Source organism: Hyposmocoma kahamanoa, unplaced genomic scaffold (assembly GCF_003589595.1).
Source record: "Hyposmocoma kahamanoa isolate Upper Pololo Valley unplaced genomic scaffold, ASM358959v1 202, whole genome shotgun sequence".
In the NCBI taxonomy this organism is placed as follows: domain Eukaryota; kingdom Metazoa; phylum Arthropoda; class Insecta; order Lepidoptera; family Cosmopterigidae; genus Hyposmocoma; species Hyposmocoma kahamanoa.
In genome coordinates, this window is record NW_020653726.1 from 8983193 (window position 1) to 9007875 (window position 24683).

Consider the following 24683-nt stretch of genomic DNA (forward strand, 5'->3'; position numbering starts at 1 on the left):
GTTGTACCTTTGATATTGCTATAACTTCGTTCTGATGGAGGTACAAATTTTTCAAATAGAGGTACTAAAATAGTACAAATTAGGTACCATTACCATATTTTTTGATACCAAATTTGTACCCGTCATTTTGACTCTCACATTTTAAATCAATCACAAGAGGGCGAGTGGCGTAATTTAATTTCATATCCCTTGTTCCTGGCAAAAACTATAATCCCAAGAACGATTTGAGAGAAGAAATATATATAGTATATATTGTGTTATATATATATATTGGGCTGTAATGTAAAATATGTTTTTGTGAATCGAAATTATAAATTTTATCAATGATTCCATTAATTATTAGTAAGTTCTGCTATTGAACATTTTAATTAAAGGTAAAAAGACTGTTTAAACTGATAAATAAACAATTGAGTTTTAATCTGGATTTTAATTCATTATACGTCTCTAAGTACGTAGTATAATTTTTAGGTGGGTTTATGTGAAAAAGGAAAGGGACTATAAAAATGAAACCACATTTGATATTTACAATATATTATTTACATTGTTCACTGTAAAATTCATGTTCTAATTGTTTTAGTTTGTATACCTACTAAATATTATTTAAAATTCCACGGTATGCATAGTGTGCCTTCATTTAGTACAGAATAATAGTGCGTAATGTATAGAATATTCCCTCGAAGTAGCTGAAACAAAAATACGGGATTACTAGGACGTAAAATGTTCAATGAAATCGTATAAGTTTGAATTTCTTATACAATATCAGATGATACACCAGTAGAGCTTGCACGACTTGCACAAAAGCGACATAGAAACGCGAGATATTGCTATTCTAGAATTTCGCGACTCGAACCGACTAATTTACGATTTTTCTGGGTGCAATCAGATCCAAGCTAGGTGTTATGGTTTTCGAGATTTAAAAATGGTGCCGCCGGAATATGCCTATTCCAGAGTGGACAGTAAAATACCTTAATAACTTCAAAACGGCGTAACGATTAAATCTAGTTTTTTACAACTAGAACCGACTAAGTCACAATTTTTTTAGTGTAATAAAATCTAAGCTAGATGCTGTGGTTGTCCAGATTTAGAAATGGTGCCGCTGAGATAGCTTATTACATTATTACAGCTTATTACAGCGTGGACAGTAAAACACCTTTTTAACTTTTAAAAGCCGGACCGACTAAATCCAGTTTTTTGCGTCTTGACCGACTAAATGGCGGCTTTTTGCCTGACTGGTGAAAATTCAAAAAATTAACAAGACACGCTGGGATAAGGCATGTCGTTTTGACTGACTGTAAATTTTTGCCATTGTTGGGATCTCTACATTACAATTAATATTATTCACATTACACTATTGTGTAAGCTTACCGTGTTCAAATGAGCTTTTCGAGTGAGCAATCTCTGACAGCACAAGATCATGAGCGCCGGCGTAATGCTGTCATCCTTACGAAGATCTAAAAGTTCGAACCTCTGTTTCACTTCATCATATAGTGCTCTTTCTACGTGCTTGTTGCTGCAAAAAATGCAAGAATACAGTAATATTAATGTCATGCTAGAATTGTGCTACAGGGTATTTGACTTTATTTTTAGTACATTTATCAAATTAACTGCCTCCGTAACCGAACGGTTACCAAGCTGCACTGCCACGCAAGGTCCCGGGTTCGATTCCTGGACTGGGCGAAATATTTGTATGGCCTACACGTATTTTCTCGCGAGTTTGGGTGTAATTTGTGGTTGTTTATGTGTGTGTCTATGGCACAGGGTTACAGGGTTTCCTTAGTGCGGAGCTATGAGTGTGTGCATTTAAAACAAATGATATTAACTCCAAAGATTAAAACATTTTTAGCAAGCCAAAATAATAGGGGTTAAGTATGAAACTGTCTGTTTTATATAGTAAAATAACATTGACCTACCAACAAATGGACGTCGGATCTAATACAAAAACCACGAAAAAATGTCCGAACTTAACTTATACAAACAAAAATACATGTAACGAAACATAAAACAACTAAACATTTAATATAAATTGTAATGTCATTGCAGTACTCCTAATTTTGCTTGCATCAATTTAAGGGCCCAAAAACAAATGCACCGTATTTAGCTTAGACTCAAAATTAATTGAACACAAGAGTAATGGAACAGCCTTTATTATAAATATTAATTAATTTTTATATATATATTATTATGTCGAATTTTGTACAAATTCACTTAAAGAAAAATAGAGTTGGGCAGATACATACATGCAAATATTACAAATGTGAAAATAATCGTGTACTATAAGAAATGTACCGATATTCCAACTAAACGTAAACTCAAATATCCGTAATTCCGAAAACCGATTTATAATAAAACCCTTAGCGCCCAGACACAGACAGCGTAGACAAAAGACAAGCTAGTGCCTACCAGCTAAAAGCTAAATAAATAGAGCGTCTTTTGCCATGACAGTTCGGTCTCTGAACACGTGCATGCTGTCGTCAGTCGCTGGTAATTTGATGCTTTTCACAAAGGCAAAATTAGCTTTTGTATTCCTAAAAAATACATTTGACATTATGAAAATTCGAGCTAACGTTATTTCGGGTAAATGTATTTTCTGACTTCTGATATAGGTATCTGGATAGGTAATCCCAAGCCGTAAAACGAGTTCAACAATATTTGTTTTTTTTTTCTTATTTCTCTTGGCTTTTCGCGGTAAGCGTTTTAGCCACTTACAGAGTGTTTTGACTGACATGTTTTTAAAACGGAGAAACTTTAGTTATAGCAATAACGTTTAATAAAAAGTCATTTCAAAAATAAGATTAAAATCAACACGACTCTATAGTTTCTTTGTTCCAACGGTTACGGTTTAGTTATAAATCGGTTTTCGGAATTACGGATATTTGAGTTTACGTTTAGTTGGAATATCGGTACATTTCTTATAGTAATTGCTTATTTTCACATTTGTAATATTTGTATGTACGTATCTGCCCATCTCTTTATTATTTCTTGAAGTGAATTTGTACAAAATTCGACATAAAAATTAATTCATATTTATATCATATCATATTGTTAAGCTTCCAATAGAAGCTGAATATGGTGTTTTTGGGCCCTTTAAATTGTTGCAAGTTAAATTAGGCAGTACTGCAATGACGTTACAATTTAAATTAAATGTTTTAGTTTTTTTTTATATTTCGTTACATGTCACTACGTTTGTATAGATTAACTTCGGACATTTTGATAATGGGTCTCTTTCCATCTTTTGCGCATGCAATGTGTAGAAAAAGGACAGTTAGCTATTTGATTATTTTGTTTGCTTTTGTAATTTATATTTACGATTCATTTATATTATAAATTAAATACTATACAACTGTATAAAATAACACTTTTAAATGATAACTATGATAAAACTATATACTTGTTTAGTGAAAATATGATACAAAATCCTGTTTTTACACTTTACTGCAGTAATTTTTACAAGTTATTATTATACGGTACTGCATGATTGACAACCGCGCTGTCAGTCGAACAAACGAAGACTGTTGCGCGATTGACGCTGTGTATGCGATTTCAAAAAGTGTATAGTATATATGTATAGTGCGGACACTTTTTCGCGCGAACCCGATGTCCATTTTTTGCTTAGTCAATGGAAAATAACATTTATTTATAGGAAATGAAACTATTTTTCCGGATTTAAATCGCGTATATTTGTTTGTTCAAACAAACCGACGTTTCGGGCCCTTTAAAGGTCCCATGGTCACGGTTGACTGAGGTGGCACATTATTACATACATTTTCTAATATTGGTTTGCATTAATATTAGACATAACTGGTTGAAGACTTGTCGTCTTGTTTGAAAAACGTAAACGTCGGCTTGTTTGAAAAAACAAATATACGCGATTTAAAGCCGGAAAAATAGTTTTATTTCCTATGTGTAACAATCGCGAAAACCTAAGAACATTTATTTAATTTAACTTTGCGCACATACACAATAAGTGGGAGAATTCAGTTGGACGTGCATTTATTCCTTTGCGGTACAATAGTGGACAACAGAAAAGCACAAAGTTTTGAAACTTATTTTCGTTGTCTTGCAATCATTGTCCGTATTCTTTCACAATAGCAATCGGGTGTCAAGGTTGTACGGGATCAAAGGCGGTTGATTATTTCGCGGCTGTACCACGAAACAGTTACCAACATTTTGTATAGGTAAATACAATACATGTGTTGGTAATGGAGTGGTATGTTCGACCGAAACTCTTGCAGAACTGATGCAACGAAGTATATTGGCGTTGTTTCGGATGAAAAGTTTAACATTCATATAACTCTCGTAACCGTTCTGACACAGAAGCAGTTAAAGAGGCAAGTGAGGCAGGTACTCGGTGTACGTTAGGTGTAGCACACTATTTACATGTCGTCAGTGACTAACCCTTTGCGTTGGATTGGTGCTACGACGAAAGTTAAAATGGCATAATTAACCAAAACGAAAACAAATTAATATCGCCAAAATTAAAGCCTTAAAGTTTCTGAAATATATATTTCATCAAAAAAACTTTCATTACAAATTGGTCAGAATGGAAATATCATACTTTAACTTCCAATCATTCATTACATTGAACTTACAGGGAATGCTCAAAATTGCGTGTGAATTTTTCTTCTAACGCTCAAATTTATTTTTTGTAACTGTACCATGATAAACTTTATTTCAATTGTGTAACGTACAAATAAGATATGATTTAGCTGGTTTGTACCTTACACAATTGACATTAAAGTTCATTATGCTATTTATAATATCGTTAGCCCTCGTAGCATCGATAGCCCTCTGTTTTCACGATTGCAAAAGTAGTTAGATCGGGTAAGCTCGTTTATATTCGCCTGCCGTTGCCATAGTTGTGTTGTTCAGGATATTATTTTCTCAAATGTGGAATTTATTTCCGAATTTTTTGACTAGTTGTGCCGCCTGGGCCCATAGCCTCCTCTGAACCCCCCACGCTTGCTACTGTGTTGAGCCAATTGATCAGTACAATGGTATGCAAAATCGGAACTCACATGCTGTACTCCGTGAGCAGTAAAGTAGCCTCGTCGAGATGATTGGCAATGAATGCCATCAGCTCGTCGGCCGGGCACGATGACGGAGTTATGAATTGGCCCGTTGGAGACACCATTAGGGGACCGGCTTCGCTGTCAATAGGATATTTAAAAATGAAGGATTATTTAGTAGCAGTAGCGCTCCCTGTGATAGAGTTCGTCCAGGAAAGTACTGCCACCTTACCTGTTTTTGTCACCAAGCAGTAATGTGAACGTAACTGCGTTCCGGCTTTGAAAGGTAATGTAATGTAAAGGGATACAGTTTCAATTGTCTAGATATACATAAATACACATATCGTAATGATGCCTGGCGCTGTCCATTCAGTCCTTAGACATTTTTTAAATCTGTTACCAAGTGACTGGACGAACAAGTCGTGCGTCTGGTGGTAAGCGACACGCCTGGTGATAAGCGACACGCCTGTTTATAACAGTTGCAGTGCCGCTCAGAACTTTAAATCGCTATTGCACTGCACCCGTTGCCCTGAGACAGAAGTTGACAAGTCCTTTGTACCTATCTTATTTTCTTCTTCTTTCTTTTTGTTTCACCAGCACCTTTACCCTTCAAAACTGAAACGCGGTAATGCTCACATTACCGCTTGGCGGCAGAAATAGGTAAAGTGGCAGTACTTCCCTGGACGAACTTTTTCACGAGGAGCTCTACTGCTACGAAAAATGTGGTGCCTCTCTAAGAAGGATTCAACTCAAGAGTTAACACTGACTACATATATGATTTCATAATGATCAGATTCCACATAATTTAAAAGCATTCTACATTGCTGAGGAGTACAGAGATTTATTGGGGCGGATCCACACATGCGCACGCGCACGAAGAATGCAGTTCGCGTGCATCTTAGGAACGTAGTATGGACACATTTGGACATGTTCGCGAGTGGTTAGCGTGCAAGTTATAATATTCACGATGTGCACGTGGTTTCATGAATGAACACAAACATTGTAAGGTAGCGTTTGTTAACAGTTTGTTTTACGTGTAATGTAACATAGTGACTAATTGACTGACGGTAGCTTAACGACATATTAAGCGTGCGCACCAACTGCGCATATTCTGCTCGCGACATGCGCGCGCGCGCTGAGGTTGACACGTCCTATACCGTTCGAGGTGCGTGGTGTGCACGGTGCGTGTGATGCGCGCAGGTATGGATCCGTCTTTAGACAAAACAATTTTTTATTTCGGAGACATTCTTTTGTGAAAATTGTTCTAAAAGGTACTTACGGTTCTACGACGATTTCATATTTTTCAAGACATTCCGGAACCAAGTCACTAAACTTTTTACCCTTGCCATAAAAATCTCCGATTGATGTGATTAATTGCCTGAGGTGATTGCAATATTGAGTAGCAGACACTTTCGGCATGAATTTTCTGTAAACAAATTGTTGTACGTACTAATCATTGCGTGTGTGTGCATTGAGTTTTGAAGAAAGTATAAAATATTAGTCATTTAGTAAAAGTTCTAAAACAGAGAGCATGATACTTTTGTAAATCTAACTAGCCCCTGTGAGAATTGAGTGAGCCCACATTAAGTTATTTATCTTTTTACAAATAGAAAATTATTTGAGAACTTTTACTAAATGACTAATATTTTATAAACTTTCTTCACAGGGTGCTCACTGAATGCCAATATTTTTTTTTTTATAATATCAAGTGACGGGACGAACAAGTCGTGCGCCTGATGGTAAGGTAAACGCCTGTCCATAACAGATGCAGTGCCACTCAGAGCTTTAAATCCCAAAGGTCTGAGAGGCACCCTGAGAATTAAGTTGACACGTCCTATTGTAATTTCACCAGCACCTTTACCCTTCAAAACCGGAACGCAGTAATGCTAACATTACTGCTTGGCGGCAGAAATAGGTAAGGTGGCAGTACTTCCCCGGACGAACTATTACACTTACAAACTCTTACTCTATTTCATATTTATTTGGATTAACAATAAATGTAACACAATACAATGAATAACTTAAAAGGAAATTACTACAACTACGCCCACGTTTATAAATAATAATGTGTCAAAAAACCACATAAATTGCCTGGTAATTAGGGGAGTCAACTGTACTATGACTACCAGAAGGGCACTACCCAGAACACTCAGACCGAGCCAATGTAGAAAAATTCACCTAAAGAACTTCCTCATCCAGTGCCCATAGTGCAAAACACCATCGAGGTCGTTATTTGTAGACAATCACAGCTCATATGACAAAGATAAAAAATATTAAAGTAATAAATAGAATGGAAATCATCTGTAGACAATTAAAAATAATAATAAAAAACAACATTATTAAAATTAATAATATTTCATTAAGGGGATGTAATAACGGCTTCAATCGGCTATTCCAAGTTTCGAACAGGACTTCATATATTGTATATTATTTGTATATAGGGTGGGCCACGGCTATGCCACACGAAGGGAAAGTACCCTAAATACCGTAGATAGAAAATTTTACTGAAAGAATACATTCAAAGATTTTTAAATAATCGCCTGTCTGAACCGGGAATCGAATTCGCCAAATGTGAAATAAAAACCTATAATTTTACTATATTGATCGAAAGCGTCAATCATAAGGACTATTTTCTTCTAAATAGCATAGCATCTCAAAAAAAGGAAAGATCATGAAATTTAACATTTAATTAAAATAATTAGGTACATTTAACTGCAAATTACCATCAGTTTAAGTCATCAAATGCTCTAAATGTGTCCCATTCTGTATACAAATTCTCACTCTTTTTATAATTTCGCTTCCTGATGATTGATTCACCTTTTCATGGTGAATGTAAAAGAATACGTCTAAGTTCAGTTTGTATGTGCAAATCTTTCAACGCATTTCGAATTGTTTTTAAAATCAAAATGAACTCTTCAGTAAAATTTTCTGTCTACGGTATTTAAGGTACTTTCTCTCTTGAGGCATAGCTTTGTGACGCCCTGTATTATAATAACTCCAAAAATAGTGTATCTGTATATATAAATAATACCTTCGACGAACATGAATATTGCGTAATATGCTTGACAAAGTTTTTTCGTAAATTGGAATCATTGACAACGCTGCGTCTTCCTGGCTGACTTTTTTGATGAGCTGAAAAAATAATCATCATTAATTTCAATCTCTGTATATAAAAAACAATTTCTTTTCATTCTGGAGTATTAGAACCATTTTAAAATATCAGGCGGGCTAGAGGTGTTTCAACAATATGCCGAAAAGGTATTTGTTAAGCAGATGCGCTATCAAACACTTTTTTCTTCCAGTGGTATTACAACGTAACGCAAAGTTAATGTTCAATAAAATTACTTTGTTAAACTAAAATGATGTCATTGAAATCTGAAGTAGTAGTATTCTAATTTTACATTGTTGTACGGATTTAAAATCGTAACAATTTGTAAAATATTTTTAAAACTTTCAAACTTCAAATTGTAATTGATTATACTCACCGAAAGCCACTCATTGCGGACATCAATGATGCTAAGGAATACGTCGCCGTCCAAACTCACTCCGGTGAATTGTCCCAGAGCTATTGTCCTGTCTGCGCGAAAGTTTATAGACAAGTTAGCAGAGAATGTCCTTCGTCTGAACGTCAAGAATAGGCAGTTTTTTTATGATCCCAAGTAACGGAACGAACAAGTTGTGCGCTTGGTGGTAAACGACACACCAGGCCATATCAGTGGCAGTGCCACTCAGTTTTTTAAATCACAAAGATCTGAGAGGTACTGCCACTGCGTCTGTCACCCTGAAGCATAAGTTGACAAGTCCCATACGGCCTCAGCATAGTATATATAGTTATGTATAGTTTTAAAATGGCATAAATATAATTTGAATATATTATATATATATATATATATATGTGTGTGTGTGTGTGTGTGTGTGTGTGTAATATATGTATATAATTAATCATGTATTTTAATTTTCAACTATTAGGATGGTATACGATAGACGTAGATTTAATGTAAAATTTATTCTAAAAATGTATATTGCAACACCTTAACCGGGTCCATATTTGTATAAGTTTGTATGTACTATTCATGATGCAATAAATAAATAAATAAATTTCACCAGCACCCTTATCCTTCAAAACTTGGTCGCAGAAATAAAAAAGGCGGCAATACTCCCCTGGACGAACTCTTTCACAGGGAGCTCTACTGCTGCTGTATGTTTTGAATGATATCGATGTATTTTTGCGATATTTTATTAAAAAGTCTCAAGCTCAATTACGAGCTTAACGCACGTTTAATTTATAAGGTGGTGTGGTTAAGCTACCAGACATAAATAGGTCCTGGAACAAAAAATTCGTATAAGAAATTTTAACTGGAATTACCTTTCAAATTATCCATATGGTGAGAATGTTGAGTAGAAAGAGAGACAAGACTTTGTAGTGCCCCTCTTATGTGGCTTATATTCCAACCAGAGTCATACTTCACCTAAAATGCATTTGTGTTTAAATTGAGAAAATTGTATTTACATGTCAGAGGAAACTATGTATGTTACCATGATCACTAGAAGAATTATATGCTATGTTAATCGAAGTACACTTTAACCCAGCTCGCCTTAAGGGATATCGCAAACAGGCGGCGGCGTTCCGATCGCGTGGGTCACGTGGTCGCGTAATCACCTTCTGGTTACGGAATCCCTTAAAAAACTATAGAAATGGTACATGTATTTATAACTTGTTGCCTTAATAAGTAATTCTTTTTTAATAATAAATTAGTTTCAATAATCTCTATAATTTTTTTGTACATTGCCCGTAAAGGCTTACCAATATCAACTTGCGCTACTTGTATATCGAAGATTTTTATATTTCGTGTATTAGGTATTCGAAACAAGAACGCAGTGTATTAAATATCACCAAGAAGATTTTTTGAAATCATTTTCTTAATATTTATTTTATTGAATTTTTTTTTTTACCATATTTTGTTGTTATTATTGACACTAAATCGAACACATACAAAGAAAACTTCCACACGAACCAGCGACTTTGCCAAACCGGGGTCGATGAAGAAAATCAACCTAGTCAAAACTGTAGTTAAAATATGACAAAAATGACGTGGAATTAAAAAAAACTAATTTCTTCCATTACCGAGGATTTACGTAACAAAATTAATTATAGCGTCACCATTTAAAATAAACCTTTAAAAGAAGAACATTTAGTATAAATATATAAGTTAAGTAATTTTTACTAGACTAAAGCCGAAGGGTAAGATGGGTTATGTTTCTATGAAAAACGTGTATTTAAAGTTGTAAAATAAACGTGTTAAGTATGTAAATAAAGTAAGTTTAGGAAAGGAATACTTCATATTTACGAACTTCTTTTATACCATAATTTTTGCACAAGCGTTCTATCAGGGATTCGACTTGCTTTCTCGTAGCATTTGTTGATTCGTATTTTTCTTTTGCTACAGCACTATTTTCGATGATCCATTCTCTGAAAATTTGAAGATTTGCTTGAACATCGATAGAAATATATATTGTTTAAAAGCTGCAGAAAAAACGTATATGTATGTGTATGCGAATATCGAAATTTGGACGTCGTCGTTGGAACCGATCAGGGGTAAATTACATAATTATATTTAATTATAGGGCATAAATCCACATTACACAGTGGACATTAAAAACGAGCCTTATCCATAAATTTAAAGTCGCTCAGCGTGTGATGGAGCGAGCTTTGCTTGGGGTGTTTCTGATGGATCGAATTCCTAATGATGCTATACCTACGTCAGAGAACTAAAGCACAGATTACTTAATAGTTACTACGTAAAAAATTCATCACTCTCATACAAAATCGAAAATACCTACGCTTTAACATTCTACTAAATCTGACTAATGACAGCAGCATGAGATTAAGCACCAGAATAGATAGCAATTCCGGACAATCAATGAAGCCCGATGCTATTTTTAATAAAAACTTTAAGTCACTAATATCATGACGAATTTCAAGTGATAGGAGATGATGCTTCCTACAGAGATTGTTATAATTGGCAGAATTATAACAGTCATTTGTTCGTTAACATGAGAAACGGACGACTAGAGAAAGGTGGCTGGCATCGGCTGGAAACGGACGGCGCAGGACCGGGAGAGTTGTCGTGCTAAGGGAGAGGTTTATGTCCAGTAGTGGATGCGTGTAAGTTCAAAATAATGATTATGTGGCAACGGATCACATTTCAAATGTGGCGCTTGTTGTCATTGGTTGCAACGACGACGTTTTGATCATAGTATCTGCTCTTACAAACCCATAAGTTTATATTGGTATAAGCTGCATGTTGCATGTATAAACTAATTTCCACTATCGATAACACTAACACGGACGTCAATAGTCATAACTTATCATTTCGCAATTAAAACTTAAATAATAATAATAAACTTTTGATTACGAACTGATTAATCTATACAGTTCGTTCGAAAATCTTAAAATCATGTTAGAATGATGTTAATCATCATAAATTCATTAATTAACCTAGTATCTTAAACGTAATTCAAATATTTTTGGGAGCCATTTATATGCTTCTCCATAAAAAGGACTATCAGGCTTATCCCAAACGACATCCAGAATGCCGTTGTTGCTGCCTCGAATTTGTCGAATTATGGAAGCTGTTTGTTTTTTTTTTTTAATTATGTTATTCATGACATGATAACATGTCAACCTATACAATAGTAGATACCTAATAAGAAAAAAAAGTATAGGTATTTAGTAACTTTATAATCAATTCCTATGCCTATTCGAAATTTGGTTCTAGAATTTACTCACATAAGGTTAGAAGCACTCTTTTTTTCTTTAACTTTTCTTTTTATATCATTAAAAATAGTTCCAAAATCGTTAGTGTATTTTTCGTATGCTGCTTTTACATCAGATTTGCTGAAAAAATAATTTACGGTTTACACTAAAATGTATAATGATGTGCATTTTTATAAAATCTATTTATTTATTTTTATTTTATTTTATTTTATTTGGTACAACAACAGACATTAGATCACAAACAATACTTATTAACAAGAAAAAACACATAACACTTTAAATCTAATATCCAATAATAGTTATACACAACTTTCCTAAATATTTATATTTTTAACAAACGTATAATATTCATAGGTATAATATACATACAATATATATTTATTTATATAGTTATATTTATGTATTTATATTTATATTTCAAACAAATACTATTTCAACAAATATTAAAAGCAGTGCCAAATGAACATAAACACTAATTTCTGTTACAACTTGAATACATTGCAGCTTTGAATGACATAATACTATTTGAAAATATGTCATCATCATCATCATCATCTACCCAAACAACAATAAAACTTTGTATATCTAAAGTTAATAATTCTTATTGACATTTGCAGGTTACTAAATGAAATTTATCGCAGTTGTAAGCCAAAATTGAGGCTATCAGCGCAAATATGGTGCAATACTTAAAATGTATATAAAATTTTATTTATACTATATAATAAATAGTCATATACAGAGTGGCCCGGAAGTGATGGTCAAAACGAAAGGAGGAGGTAGGGTTGAGTATTCCAATCGATTTGACTACTACATTGGGGTCCGGAAATTGATGGCTAAAAAGTTATTCAAGTTTTTGTGTTTTTTGGAAAAATCACTAAGTGCATATTTTTATTTATTTATTAAGAAAACCAACGCCGTTACATAAAGTTACATAGTATATAGGCTAAGAGTAAAGCTAATGACAGGTTTCCCTTGTTTACATAATATCATTATATAATATTAAACAAAAGTAGGTACATTTAACATTAGTGGTGAGTGAATAAGATTAAACTAGTTTTAGATGCCGAAATCACAAAATCACTTGTTGTTAAAAGATAAAACAATAATCCCAGTAATGGGACGTTAATATTAACAAGTCGTCTGAAAAACTGCATCCTTAAAAATAATCACAAAGAAATATCCACAAGGACTTTTGAAGTTATTTTTTTTTGCATTATGTTTTTGAGATATGTGTCTTTTCGACAGAACTCTTTTCATAAAATGAGCTAGCATTATGTCAACAATTGCAAATAGCCCTTTAGTGAGCAATTTTCTGTTCACAAAACATAAAACCAAAATAAAATGTACCTACTACGGAAAGGTGACGAAAATAAAAAAACTAAAAGGATTAGAAGTTCCTTTGGTCACAAGTCAACATTTAAATATTATTAAGCATAATGTCAGTACAGAGTACTAAAAACAGCGACCACAAAAGTTCGTGGAATTACATATATTTATGAAGTTTTATTTACAGATTACCTACCTATATTCAGTTTTGTGTGTACTCCTGGGTATTTTGTCTATGTAGCTAGTTGAGATGTCACAGGCATTCAAAACTTTGACTACAGTGTCCCGGACATCATTGCTATTTAAAGATATCTTGACTAGTCTGAAGTTCCCTGAAAGTATCAATTGATATATTGGCTACAAAATTTAAACTATGAAGAATCTAGGAAATGAAACTATTTTTCCGTGGGACCTGTAAAGGGCCCGAAATAATATGAGTAATAGAGTATTGAATAAGTATTCTCAATTAAGTAAAAGTATAAGTTGATTAAGAATCTAAATTTAAATGTTTTTTGTTAGCATTAAGGAATAGCCATGAATTAATAATGAATAGTGAAAACAGAATTGAAATTTTGGTAAAGTCAAGTAATTACAAGTATTCAGAAACAAGGAGTTGTAGAAAAACAGCAACACCTGTTTGTGACACCACATCTTAATGGCGCCATGTCAGCTACGAACGATTGTGTTTTTTTAAACACGAAAGTGCATCCCCCGCCACCAAGACTGGGCAGTATTTGAATGGCTAGTTATGGAAATCAGGGTTCAAAGCGATAATTAACATTGATATTTATAAAACGTAATGTCGTGTCATGTGTTTGTATCCGAGAAGTATTCAAACAATTTCTAAAAGTCACAAACTAAATGGTGTTCCCAAAATTTTAGTCAAAAATTAAAGAGACAAAACCAAATCAGCCGGGACAATTTTATTATCATGATAAAGGGAAATTATATATATTGATAATTTCGAAACCCTTATTGAAATATGTATTTGGAATACAAATGCATATTTCATTCAATTACTGCCTAAAAATATATTTTGACATTGATATTTCAAACACTTTCTTGGTATACAACTAGTGGTAATAGTTGTAATTTGTATTTTAAATATGTATAAAAAAATATTATTATGTTTAATCCATGTTTTAAATTTTGCCCAGCCCTACTCACCAAGAACTTTAACCACTTTTATATAAAATATCTCTGCCGCGCCAGCACGATTGGTACGACTTGCGCGAGAAGTGATACAAAAGCATGAGAATAGCAATATCTGTTGTGTTAGTTAAGATCACAGACATAGATATATGTCTGTAGTTAAGATACAGAAATAGATAATAATATTTCTGAGATTAGTTGAGTTATTGAAAAAGAAATTTCACATGAACATTTATGTGAGTTGACTGATACAATAAAAAAAAAATTATAGGTACTATAGTTGTTTATACATTATAAACTTAGAAATACCTTCTGGCATATCTTTCTGTCTGACATAGAAGGAGAGCGGGGGAATGGTAATGCTTCGTTTAGATTGCTGTGCCTCTAAGAAGGCACTTAACTGCTGAAGAGAGTACTCATTTGTTTTCTATAATAAAATAAAACAAACCTGAATACATGAAATTAAATTTAAAAGTTATTTTACTACAAATTCTCAAAGCAATCATAATTTATTATTCACATGAGTTCCATGACTAAACTTTATGACACAAATTTCTACTTAAGCTGGATTTCATATACAGATAATTCTTCAATAAAGCGAACACAAAATTGACATTTAAGCTCTTCTAAAGGAACAGTAAAACAAGTACCCTTTGTTCAGGATATTTTCCAAAGAGGTCTGGGTGCACATTGAAGTAGAAAGGCCGTAGTGCAGTGGACACTTCGGCTGAACTTAGACATCTGCTAAATACCCTTGGTACACACACTATCCTGAATGCCTGTCTAATGAAAATAAGAAAAAAGTAATTTTTTTTAGATACCAAATGACGGGAACAAGTTGTGCACCTGATGTTAAGCAACATGCCTGTTATAGTAGTTGCAGTGCCACTCAAGAGCTTTATATCGCAAACATCTGAGCAACACTGCCACTGCACCTGTCGCCCTGAGTTGATAAGTCCCACATGCCTGCAATTTCACCAGCACCCTTACTTTTTAAAACCAGAACACAGTAATGCTCACATTACTGCTTGGCAGCAGAAATAGGTAAAGTGACAGTACTTCCTTGGACGAACTATTTCAAAAGGAGCTCTACTACTACTAAATTATGATATTGATACTTAACAAACAAGTGCACAGATTTATACAAGTTGAAATTTTTATTTTTACCAATTTGGTACATTCTTTGTTATTTATTAATTATTAGCTTTAGTTTAAAATTCAAAGCACTTATTTCAACATTATATTTTTCCTTATCAAATACTCACTTTTAACAAAGCTAATAATTAATAAATAAAAAAGAATACCAAATTGGTTATTGAACAGGGAAACAGGGTTATGTCAAAATGTTTACTCACAAATTATTTCGTAAATTTGTCAACTTTTTAAATTACGTAATAAAAAATCCATATGTTTATGTTAGTTGCATTTTCTATAAGACTACATACACCAAGTAATTCAATAACCAGGTATTGTTCGTTGCCTTATTGCGTACATACAAAGTTTTTAGGTTAGCGTAACGTAATAACTTACTTGAATTTTAACCAGGAGTACATTTTAGAAGCCTGCTAGTTTACTTGGTAGCACATTTCAGTGGGTTTAGGACATTTGCGCTCTAAAATTTAAGCAAAACACACATTTTTTTGAATGTTTTTGACATTATTCGGATGTCTCTGCTGTCATTTGTCTATTCAGCTGATTGTCAATGTCATTAAAGTATATTTTTAGGCACGTTCATTACTGACTACGTTCATCTTTTTGCTAAATTTAAAGAATAATACCCATGTTATCCTCGCTTTTAGTATTTACAAACAAACGACAACGAATCATGAATAATTCCATTAATTTATCTATCTTAACCCACCATTTGCAATAACCGTTCATAAACTTTTTTCTGTTGTTGTTCAAAAACTAAGAACAAAGATAAGTGGAAAGATTGACAAGCATTTTACAAGAAGCTTTAACTTTTTTAAATTAAATTTCAACTATAAGAACCATGTAGAATAATTTTGAGCTAAGCTATGAAAAATTATATCAATAGATTATAATATAGATTGTTATAATTATATTACCTACAGATAGATAGCCTCATCAGGACAGGCTCTACCTAATGTTGGACTAACTACAGCCATTGCACAATGTTTTGAGGCTTGGTATCACGTTTGCGATGCATGTAAATGTTAAAACATAAGTCAATTCAGAACACAGATTAGGCGTAAGCTTGTTTCTAGAAATGTAGTCATATTGTTGTTTGTGATGCAAAATAAACGTCTTATTATTTCAATATACTTATATACCTAATTAAAATAACGAATATTATACCTTCCTGCTAGGAACCATGACATTTAATTGGAGTTTTGACGACCCATCGAGGATATAGGTAACCAATTTCGATGGGAGGATCATACCATCGCAAAGTTGAACTTTCAGAGAAATTGTGCAATGCAATTATTTGGAAATATTTTAAAGACATGTGCTGCTGATTTCTTTTGGCATAAACTAGTTTTATTTATATTATTAAGGATAAAATATGGTAGTATGAACTATAAGTAGATCACGGAAACTGAATGCTGAAATGTCCTGCAAGACGGTGTAAGTTGGAGTCTAATGTGAACAACAAGTAAGCACGGAGTGACTGGTGTTTCTGAGATATTATCTGAAGGCTACGCGTGTGGTGGCAGCGGCTGCAACGGCTCGTGACGCAAAGAAACGCACAGACGCGGTAGCGCCGAGGTCCGAGCCGCAGCCGCCGTGTCGCACTGCAGCCAGCGACCAGAGTTCGCCATTCACCGAGCTGCTTCATAATTGTTCCACAGACAAGTTCAATAATTAAGCGATAAATATACCAGCAGTAGTGCGGCGAGAGGAGGGCGGCAGTCGAGCGGCAGCCGTGTCGCGTACCACACACCCGTGCCGAGTGATGGGCCCGAAGCTCATTCGACATTTTTCTAGCGGCCGACGTAGGAATCTCACCGGACTGGTTCCCGCGCAACGCAGCGTTAGTGCGCCGTTCTGGTGAACCCTTTCGCTTGTAAATGTGCCGATATTTACATATGCGCGCGCGTTCTCACATCGAACTTTCGATCTGCGCCCGAGCCTCTGGTGTGCTCCGCGAGTTGGCCGACAACGCGCCCGCGCTGCTGCCACCGCCCCAGCGCACACCCCGCCGGCACGACGTGCAATGATCTACGTATGTCTCTTATTTACTACTAATTCGCAATCCTGTGACACCTGTCGCAATTTCAAGTTTTTCAACCAAATTCTAAAAGCTTCACCACTCTATCTTATGTAAATAAACAAGCTTATTCGTGATTTTTTCCTTCTCGTTTGGCTTCTAGCTTACTTCAGCGTAAGTAAATATATTTCCTTAGGTTTAGGGTATCTACGTGTGTTAGCACAATTCGGTATAAGAGTTGTTGCCGACAGCAGTTTTCGCTCTATCACTCTATCCATTTCTGTAAGTTGTTGATATTGTACAACTATTGACGTAACATTTTCTTTGTGGTTTGCGTATGTCTACATGTGAATGAAATAATAATAATGTGAAATTGAAACGCAGAGCTTTAAGTAATCCTTAACTTAGTTCGCTATGCTCTTAGGTAGGTACATGAACAAGGTTGTTTCGTAATACAGATAGCGACTCATAAAAACATAATAACATACCTTAATTTACGAGTTATTTTTCCATTCAATATAATTGTGGACAATAAAAAGTGTTGACAAGCTCCCGGCTTCCGCAATTTCAAATCCAGTATGTTGTGTAGGTACCCATATATGTATACCCATGTTAAGTAAGTATAGAATCGTAAAACCCCGTATTTACTGCTTTAGTAAGTTAGATAGGTATAGCATTTACAAAAGATTAAAAATAATCAAACCAATCAATATCTAACGTATAAAAATAGGTCACATAGAATTACAAGTAAATAACAAAACTTAAGAAATATTTCCTACTTCTACATTTGCGCAAACAATATTCCGAGAACAAACAGATAACGCAAAATAATATATTTATCATCTATACGTTTGTAAAACATATTAATTATGTATTTTATACCTATACTGTGTCCTATTTAAAATATAGTTAGTACAAGATACATTCTGCTAAACATCGAGTTAATTCGAAGAAATGTAACCGAACAACACTTTATTTGAATACCATTTCTCTGTACTTAGAATGACGAAAGCCGAACTTGAACTCTATAACACCTATAAAGCACGTATTAATTATTTTATAACATTGGAAGGAGTGATTTTATCTAAAGATTCAATAAGGGAGACGACAGCTGATATTTTATAGGGTTCTCAAGAGTAGGTACACGTTATTCATATTGTTGGCTAAAATCATCTTCCAAAATAGGTATAGTGAAATAAACAATGACATCGATTTTAGGTATCTTATTTATGATAACCAAATGAAGGGGTGACCAAGTCGTGCACATGGTGGTAAGCGACACGCCTGTCCATAACAGTTGCAATGCCACTCAGAACTTTAAATCACAAAGATCTGTGGGCCACTGCCCCTGTATGCGTCATTCTGAGAAATGAGTTGACAAGTCTCATATGCCTGTAATTTCACCAACACCGGAACGCAGTATGCTCACATTACTGATTGGCGGCTGAAATAGGTGAGTTGGCAGTATTTCCCTGTACGAATTCTTTCACAAGGAACTCTACAAAAAATATATCAATAACGATATTAAATTTTTTTCTTTCCTTCGTCAGCATTATAATTAAAACCACATTCTGAATGTAAGATTTAGGCATAAACTATGATGCAACCTATTGTATAGGAATCAAACGTCCCTGTCTAGGTACGAAAGTAACCGAAGGCAGGCAAGCGTAACAGTCGATGGCTTCTAGACCAGCTATAGCGGCGGCGCTAAGAACTAAGGATAACAGATATGATTAGTCGTTATGTTCACTGATTTGAGGTAATGAATAGCCTAGTTATGTTCATAACCACCATCATGGCTATAGTGCAAAAATTTAATTGAAAATCAACCACAAAAAAAATGCCAGTCAGTCTATAGATAAACAACGCAATTACGACTAGACTGTTCACTGTTTTATAATTGTAATTTGCGTTGTTTCCGTATTATTTTTGCACCAAAATGATCGTGATGTCGTTTTGTGATGTATATTGTAACAGGTCGTGAAGCTTAAATAGTGAAACAGTGTATCAAAGTTGCATCGCAACTGTGGACATCAATTGGACTTATTAATTATAATTGGACTTAGGAATTGGATTGTAGTGCAATAAGACAATATTTCGCAATCTTTGGTCATTTTCCCTAGTTATCGGATGTTTTTAAAAATATTATATATAATAAAAATATTGTACACATTAAAAAAAAGTAATGGTAAGTACTTATTGTTGTCGCAAATCGTTTTATCGTGAATTAAATGATAGATATGCGTAGTTAATGTCGAAAGACATTAATTACATAATTTTATAACAGTCAATATGAAACTGAAGTCGAACATTCTTAGTGTAAGCACTAAGCGCCAGATTGAGGATACAGACAAACAATTGGAAGAAGTAACTAATTAACCGGGACAATTATATCGTAAATTGAACGCAGAAAAATCTAAAAATCGAGACCTAAATGCATATAGAGTCAAGGAAGATTTATCATAATTATTGTTGAAGTGTCTGCACTTCTTATCAGGAATCTGTGTAGCGCGTAAAGTATGCCCGCCCTATTGTGGTGTCTAATAATAAATCAGTCATCAATTAATAACTGTTTTGCAAACAAAGCGAAACAGCTGATAGAACCGTGCGAGGAACAATTAAAGTCAATTCTTGATTAACTTTATTGAATCGCTCGCGAGATCAAAGAACACTCTAGCTTGTTTGTTACACTCAGGAAAGATAGGAAGCAGACTCACAAAACCATGTGTGAACAGAATTGTACTATTTTTAATATTGTTTAATTTTTTTGGAACGATCATTCGATGTTCTTATGTTTCCAGTAAAAAAAATACAATCACGTGAATAAGTCGAGTAATTGAAAAGTGAAGGTTTTGAAATTTAATGTGCAGTCCGAAATCGAAATTCGAACCCGAAACTGTAAAAGTTGCAAGGAAACTGTCTTAGGATCCATTAAGTCTTTTTTGTGAAAATAATTTTGGCATTTATTTGTCAAGCGTGTGTTGTCCATAAAAATGAATAAAAATCAGTCAACCGTGACCATGGGACCTGTAAAAGGCCAGAAACGTCGGTTTGTTTGAAAAAACAAATATACGCGATTTAAATCCGGAAAAATAGTTTCATTTCCTATGAATAAAAATGATCAAAATTTTTAAAATGTTGCACCAAATGAGCGATTTGTACTTTGGGCAAGGAAGCTACTAGTCTTCGCTTATCCCCGGAGATGCATTTATTATTTGAATGTGTGAAAAAGACTCTGGGACCCGTGATATTTCAGCTCCTATTTTAGATTTTTCAAATTTTCCAGCCAGCTGCTTCTTAACTGTTGTAAATTTCTCTATTATGTTTGTAAATCTAGTAAAAAAAAACATTGGTGACCCAAATTAAAAGCCCGTATATATTATGTACTTGTATATGCTCAATTCAGTGGGCCTAAGTTGAATTAGCTCAAGATACTAATTGGGGAATTTAGCGTTCATGCAGCTGCGTTCGTTTTTGTTTTTAACAACAGTGATAGCGTTGTTTTTATCCCAAACAAACGAAATCCCACAAATAAATAAAAATGCGTTAATCAGTGTCTATATATACAAAGTGTGTTGTATGATTGGTGACTACCAGACCGTGGAGACGGCAAAAGGCCTTCGTCTTCACGCTCCACTGCCTCTCATGGCGCCGCCTCTTTCCAATTACATATACACTAGTGTATATATATGTGTGTGTGTATATATAATAGTTTAAAAAGAGCGCAGAGGGTTAAAAGGATAAAGCGCCACAGGATACGACATGGCGCGCGGCGGATCATATTTTACTGAAGATCATTCTTGAAGCTGACTGTACATGTTACTTTAGGATGTAGATTATTAAAATATTTACACTTAGGTTCCATCCAATCGTTTGGATTGTCCGCATTTACAAAACGTTTTTTAGATGAATGTTCTTTTATCCCCAATCGGCTGGATCAATTGGAATAAAATTGTCTATCTAAAATAAACACGGATAAGTTTTTAAGATTGATACACATTGAAAATGTAACTATTTCTTGGGATCTAAGTCGCGTATAGATATTCGTTTTTTCAAAATACGCAATTTTTTTACGGACTTTTCACAGATCTCGTGATCAGGACTGACTGTAAGCTTCATTTCAAGCTTCAGTGGATTATATATCTACTTGCAGTTTCCTCTGCTGAGTAAGGGTGTCTTTTTAAAACAAGACTTTTTGGACATAGATCATCGATAAATTAGTCTCGATCATCACTGCATCATTGCCTTAGTGGCAGGCTTGAATTACTGGGTAAATTAATCATAATTGCACAGATGGTTCCCTGAAGATTTCCAGTATCACCGCCCACAAGATTGTTTATTGCAAACCACCATTTATGTGTTCCGGATTGAAGGGCAGGGAAATTACATGCACAGGATGCCTATGATATAATTTCTTTTTTTTATGATGCTAAATCACGAAACGAATAAGTGGTGCGTCTGGTGGTAAGTGACAGATGCAGGGCCGCTCAGAGCTTTAAATCGCAAAGATCTGAGGAACACTGCCGCTGCGCCCGTCACCCTGAGACAAATTGACACGTATGGGACATGTGCCTGTAATTTCACCAACTTTCTCTGGACCTACAACACAATTGCTACATAGGTATGTAGCAATTGCCTTCAGTCCAGATCCAGAGAAAGTTGTGTGCCTGAAGGAGCTTCTTTGGCATAACAAATGACTCAAATCATGAGATTGATCGTCAATACTCTGACGATTCTTCCTTACGAACATAGATATCAAACGTGAAATCAAGGCACCATTTAGTGCCTAGAAATAACTAATCGACTTTACTTGTTCTTGTGCGGTGTTATTTGTTGTTGTGTAATTAATTGAAGGGTAATAATAACTATTAACAATTGAAAGAAATAATCTAACTTCGTCTAAAGTTTGTCTTTGCACGACTTGTTCGTCCCATTACTTGGTATGATAAAAAAATGTTAGTTTTAGTCATTTATTGATTCAAGATCAACAATTTAATTTTTTAGGTTAAATAGGTTTCTATAAGCTAATTTTTATAAACTTACAGCAATCATCGTTATTTTACATATCTCAATAAGTAACAGAAGGAAACCGATGCCGTTATCGCTTTATTGACGCAAATTTTGTAAGAATAGAAGCCCTTTGACGCTGGACTTTGTCGCTAGACACATCAATACAAGTTCTCAGCAGGTCCAGAGCTCGTTGTGTAGCAACAACATAGTAGCACCACTTGTCAGTTTTAAAGAGACCTCTGACATCTTCCAGCAAAGAACAAACGAGTAATCAACCGCTTTAACTTACAGTCACGAATGAGACAGTTCTTCTTAAGGTGGTCATTGAAATCATGTGTGAGTGAAGGCCGAGTGTGTGCGAACTGGTCCGATAGACCCCAGCCACCGTTCGATACAACCGAGAAATATATCTATAGATGTAGTGTCTTTTTACGATTTACAATTAAAATTGTTGAACCAACAGTATACGATGTAATGCCTGTTACGTAATTAGAAAGAAAGAAGCTGTTTATATGTCGACTAGTAATAAAATATTTTGTTTTTTATAAAAATCTCTATGTGACTAATATAAGGTGTGTACGGTCGTGTAGTGCCTATAATTATGTCGCTATTTGTGTGAAAACAGGTATGTACTTAGGTGGTTCGCTACAAAATCTATTAGGAATATTGTAAACATTTAAACAGAATTTAAAAAAAACTGTGCATAAACAAAGCAGCGACATCTAGTGACGTCAATAGAATTTTAAGGCAAGGCATCGACCAAACATGGTGTAACTAAAACCAGTGTCGGTGATAAAAATTTGAGACCACGTGGACAGAGCCTGTACGAAGATGACAAGTTTCGTAGGTAATAAATACAGTGTGTATGTAGGTATACTGTTGGTTATTTATTGAACTGAGGTCAGTTATAGTCATACGTTTCAAACAGGAATTTCTTGCCATAAGTACAACAATTTAATGTATTTTTAATAGATCAGTAAGCTTTTTCAATCTAATTCGATTCGTATAACGCCTACTCCGCAACAAATATACTAGTATAAATAAAATACAGGCTGTATTGCAGCTGGTGGTCGAACTTTTCGCAATATAGGTACAATTTTAAAGTTTCTCAAAGATTAAGATTCAAATAATTATCGCGTTAAGATTCAAATAATTCTGTTCTCGAATTTAGAATATTTGTTATATAATTTTTTTTTTTGTGAAATATACATCCATTCATAATCTCACCCAATGGAGATGACAGTTTTGTTGCCGAGGGCAGTACGTGCTCGCCAAGAAGCAAAACGCTACGTGTGACTCCTGATCTACAGTATAAACCAAAAGGCATGCTATAAGGTGATCGAGCCTATGGAGATTTGCTTCCACAAGCAAGTTATTGCCCAATAAAGATATTTCTCTTAGCCTTGCGCTCTGGGAGTGCGTAGTATTCTACTTTTTTTATAATATCAAGTGACGGGACGAACAAGTTGTGCGCCTGATGGTAAGCTACACGCCTCTTCATTATGCTCAGGTCACACCGAGACGGCCGTGGAAGCGTTCCGGGCGCGGGAGTTTTTGTAATGTACGAGTTTATATGAACCTTCCACACTAGTGAGACGCGCGGCTGCCGCGTCTGTGTGACCAGAGCATAACAGTTGCAGTGCCACTCAGAGCTTTAATCCGCAAAGATAAGGGGCACTGCCACAGCTCCCGTCATCCTGAGACATAAGTTGGCAAGTCCCATGTGCCTGTAATTTAATTTTCACTATAATTATTATATTATTATTTAATACAATTATTATAATTTTCAGAAATAAGTAAGGTGGTAGTATTTCCCTGAACGAATTCTTTCACAAAGAGCCCTATTGCTGCATAAAAAAGTGATAGCGACAACTCCGAGCACACTTGAGTTTATTTAATATGGTATCATGATGATATCGTCTGGCTTTAATAAGGATTACTTTTAGGGATGAACTCCATGAAATGATCGAAGTTCAGGTCAGCACATAGGTCTATACTTAAAACTCTACTTGGATATGTATATGTCTACGGAGATATTAACAACGATAACAATAACGCGTACACACTCATGGCCCCGCACTAGCGAAATCCTGTATCGCGGGTGCCACGGACATACACATAACCAACAAATGACACCCAAACTCATGAGAGAGAAATAAATGTAGGCCATACAAATATTTCTTCCGGACTGGGATTCGAACCCGGGACCTCTGCGTGGCAGTTCAGCACGGTAACGAGG

The 24683-nt window shown here is 34.7% G+C and overlaps 2 protein-coding genes across 7 annotated transcripts in view; one reads left to right on the forward strand and one right to left on the reverse strand.

The window, feature by feature from the left end:
• Positions 1 to 543: 543 nt before the first annotated feature.
• LOC113226878 (T-cell activation inhibitor, mitochondrial) lies at positions 544 to 15950 on the reverse strand. 6 transcript variants are annotated; one of them, XM_026459668.1, is made up of 13 exons: positions 15793 to 15950; positions 14913 to 15045; positions 14572 to 14689; positions 13307 to 13442; positions 11797 to 11904; positions 10359 to 10476; positions 9373 to 9475; positions 8492 to 8583; positions 8038 to 8138; positions 6286 to 6432; positions 5016 to 5147; positions 1366 to 1510; positions 544 to 683 (listed from the first exon to the last, which is right to left on the reverse strand). In XM_026459668.1, the coding sequence occupies exons 1-13, from the start codon at positions 15813 to 15815 to the stop codon at positions 597 to 599; spliced, it is 1443 nt and encodes a 480-aa protein (XP_026315453.1). In that variant the 5' UTR covers positions 15816 to 15950; the 3' UTR covers positions 544 to 596. The 6 variants fall into 6 exon arrangements, with proteins under 6 accessions (XP_026315453.1, XP_026315452.1, XP_026315457.1 ...); XM_026459667.1 differs by having other exon boundaries at positions 10344 to 10476; XM_026459672.1 differs by having other exon boundaries at positions 10344 to 10476; positions 14913 to 15041; positions 15793 to 15860.
• Positions 15951 to 16936: 986 nt separating this feature from the next.
• Positions 16937 to 24683, forward strand: part of LOC113226925 (protein decapentaplegic) — a 23059-nt gene continuing 15312 nt past the window's right edge. The window contains exon 1 of the mRNA XM_026459731.1: positions 16937 to 17449. The gene's annotated coding sequence lies outside the window, so the exon portion shown is untranslated. The remainder of the gene's footprint in view (positions 17450 to 24683) is intronic.

Excerpts from the sequence above, each read along its gene's own strand:
- LOC113226878 (XM_026459667.1), bottom strand. The coding sequence starts at position 15,815 with ATGTACTCCTGGTTAAAATTCAA. Across the intron at positions 6,433-8,037 it reads AATATTCATGTTCGTCGAAG|AAAATTCATGCCGAAAGTGT; the intron begins GTATTATTTATA and ends ATTTGTTTACAG. Across the intron at positions 5,148-6,285 it reads TATGAAATCGTCGTAGAACC|CGAAGCCGGTCCCCTAATGG; the intron begins GTAAGTACCTTT and ends TCCTATTGACAG.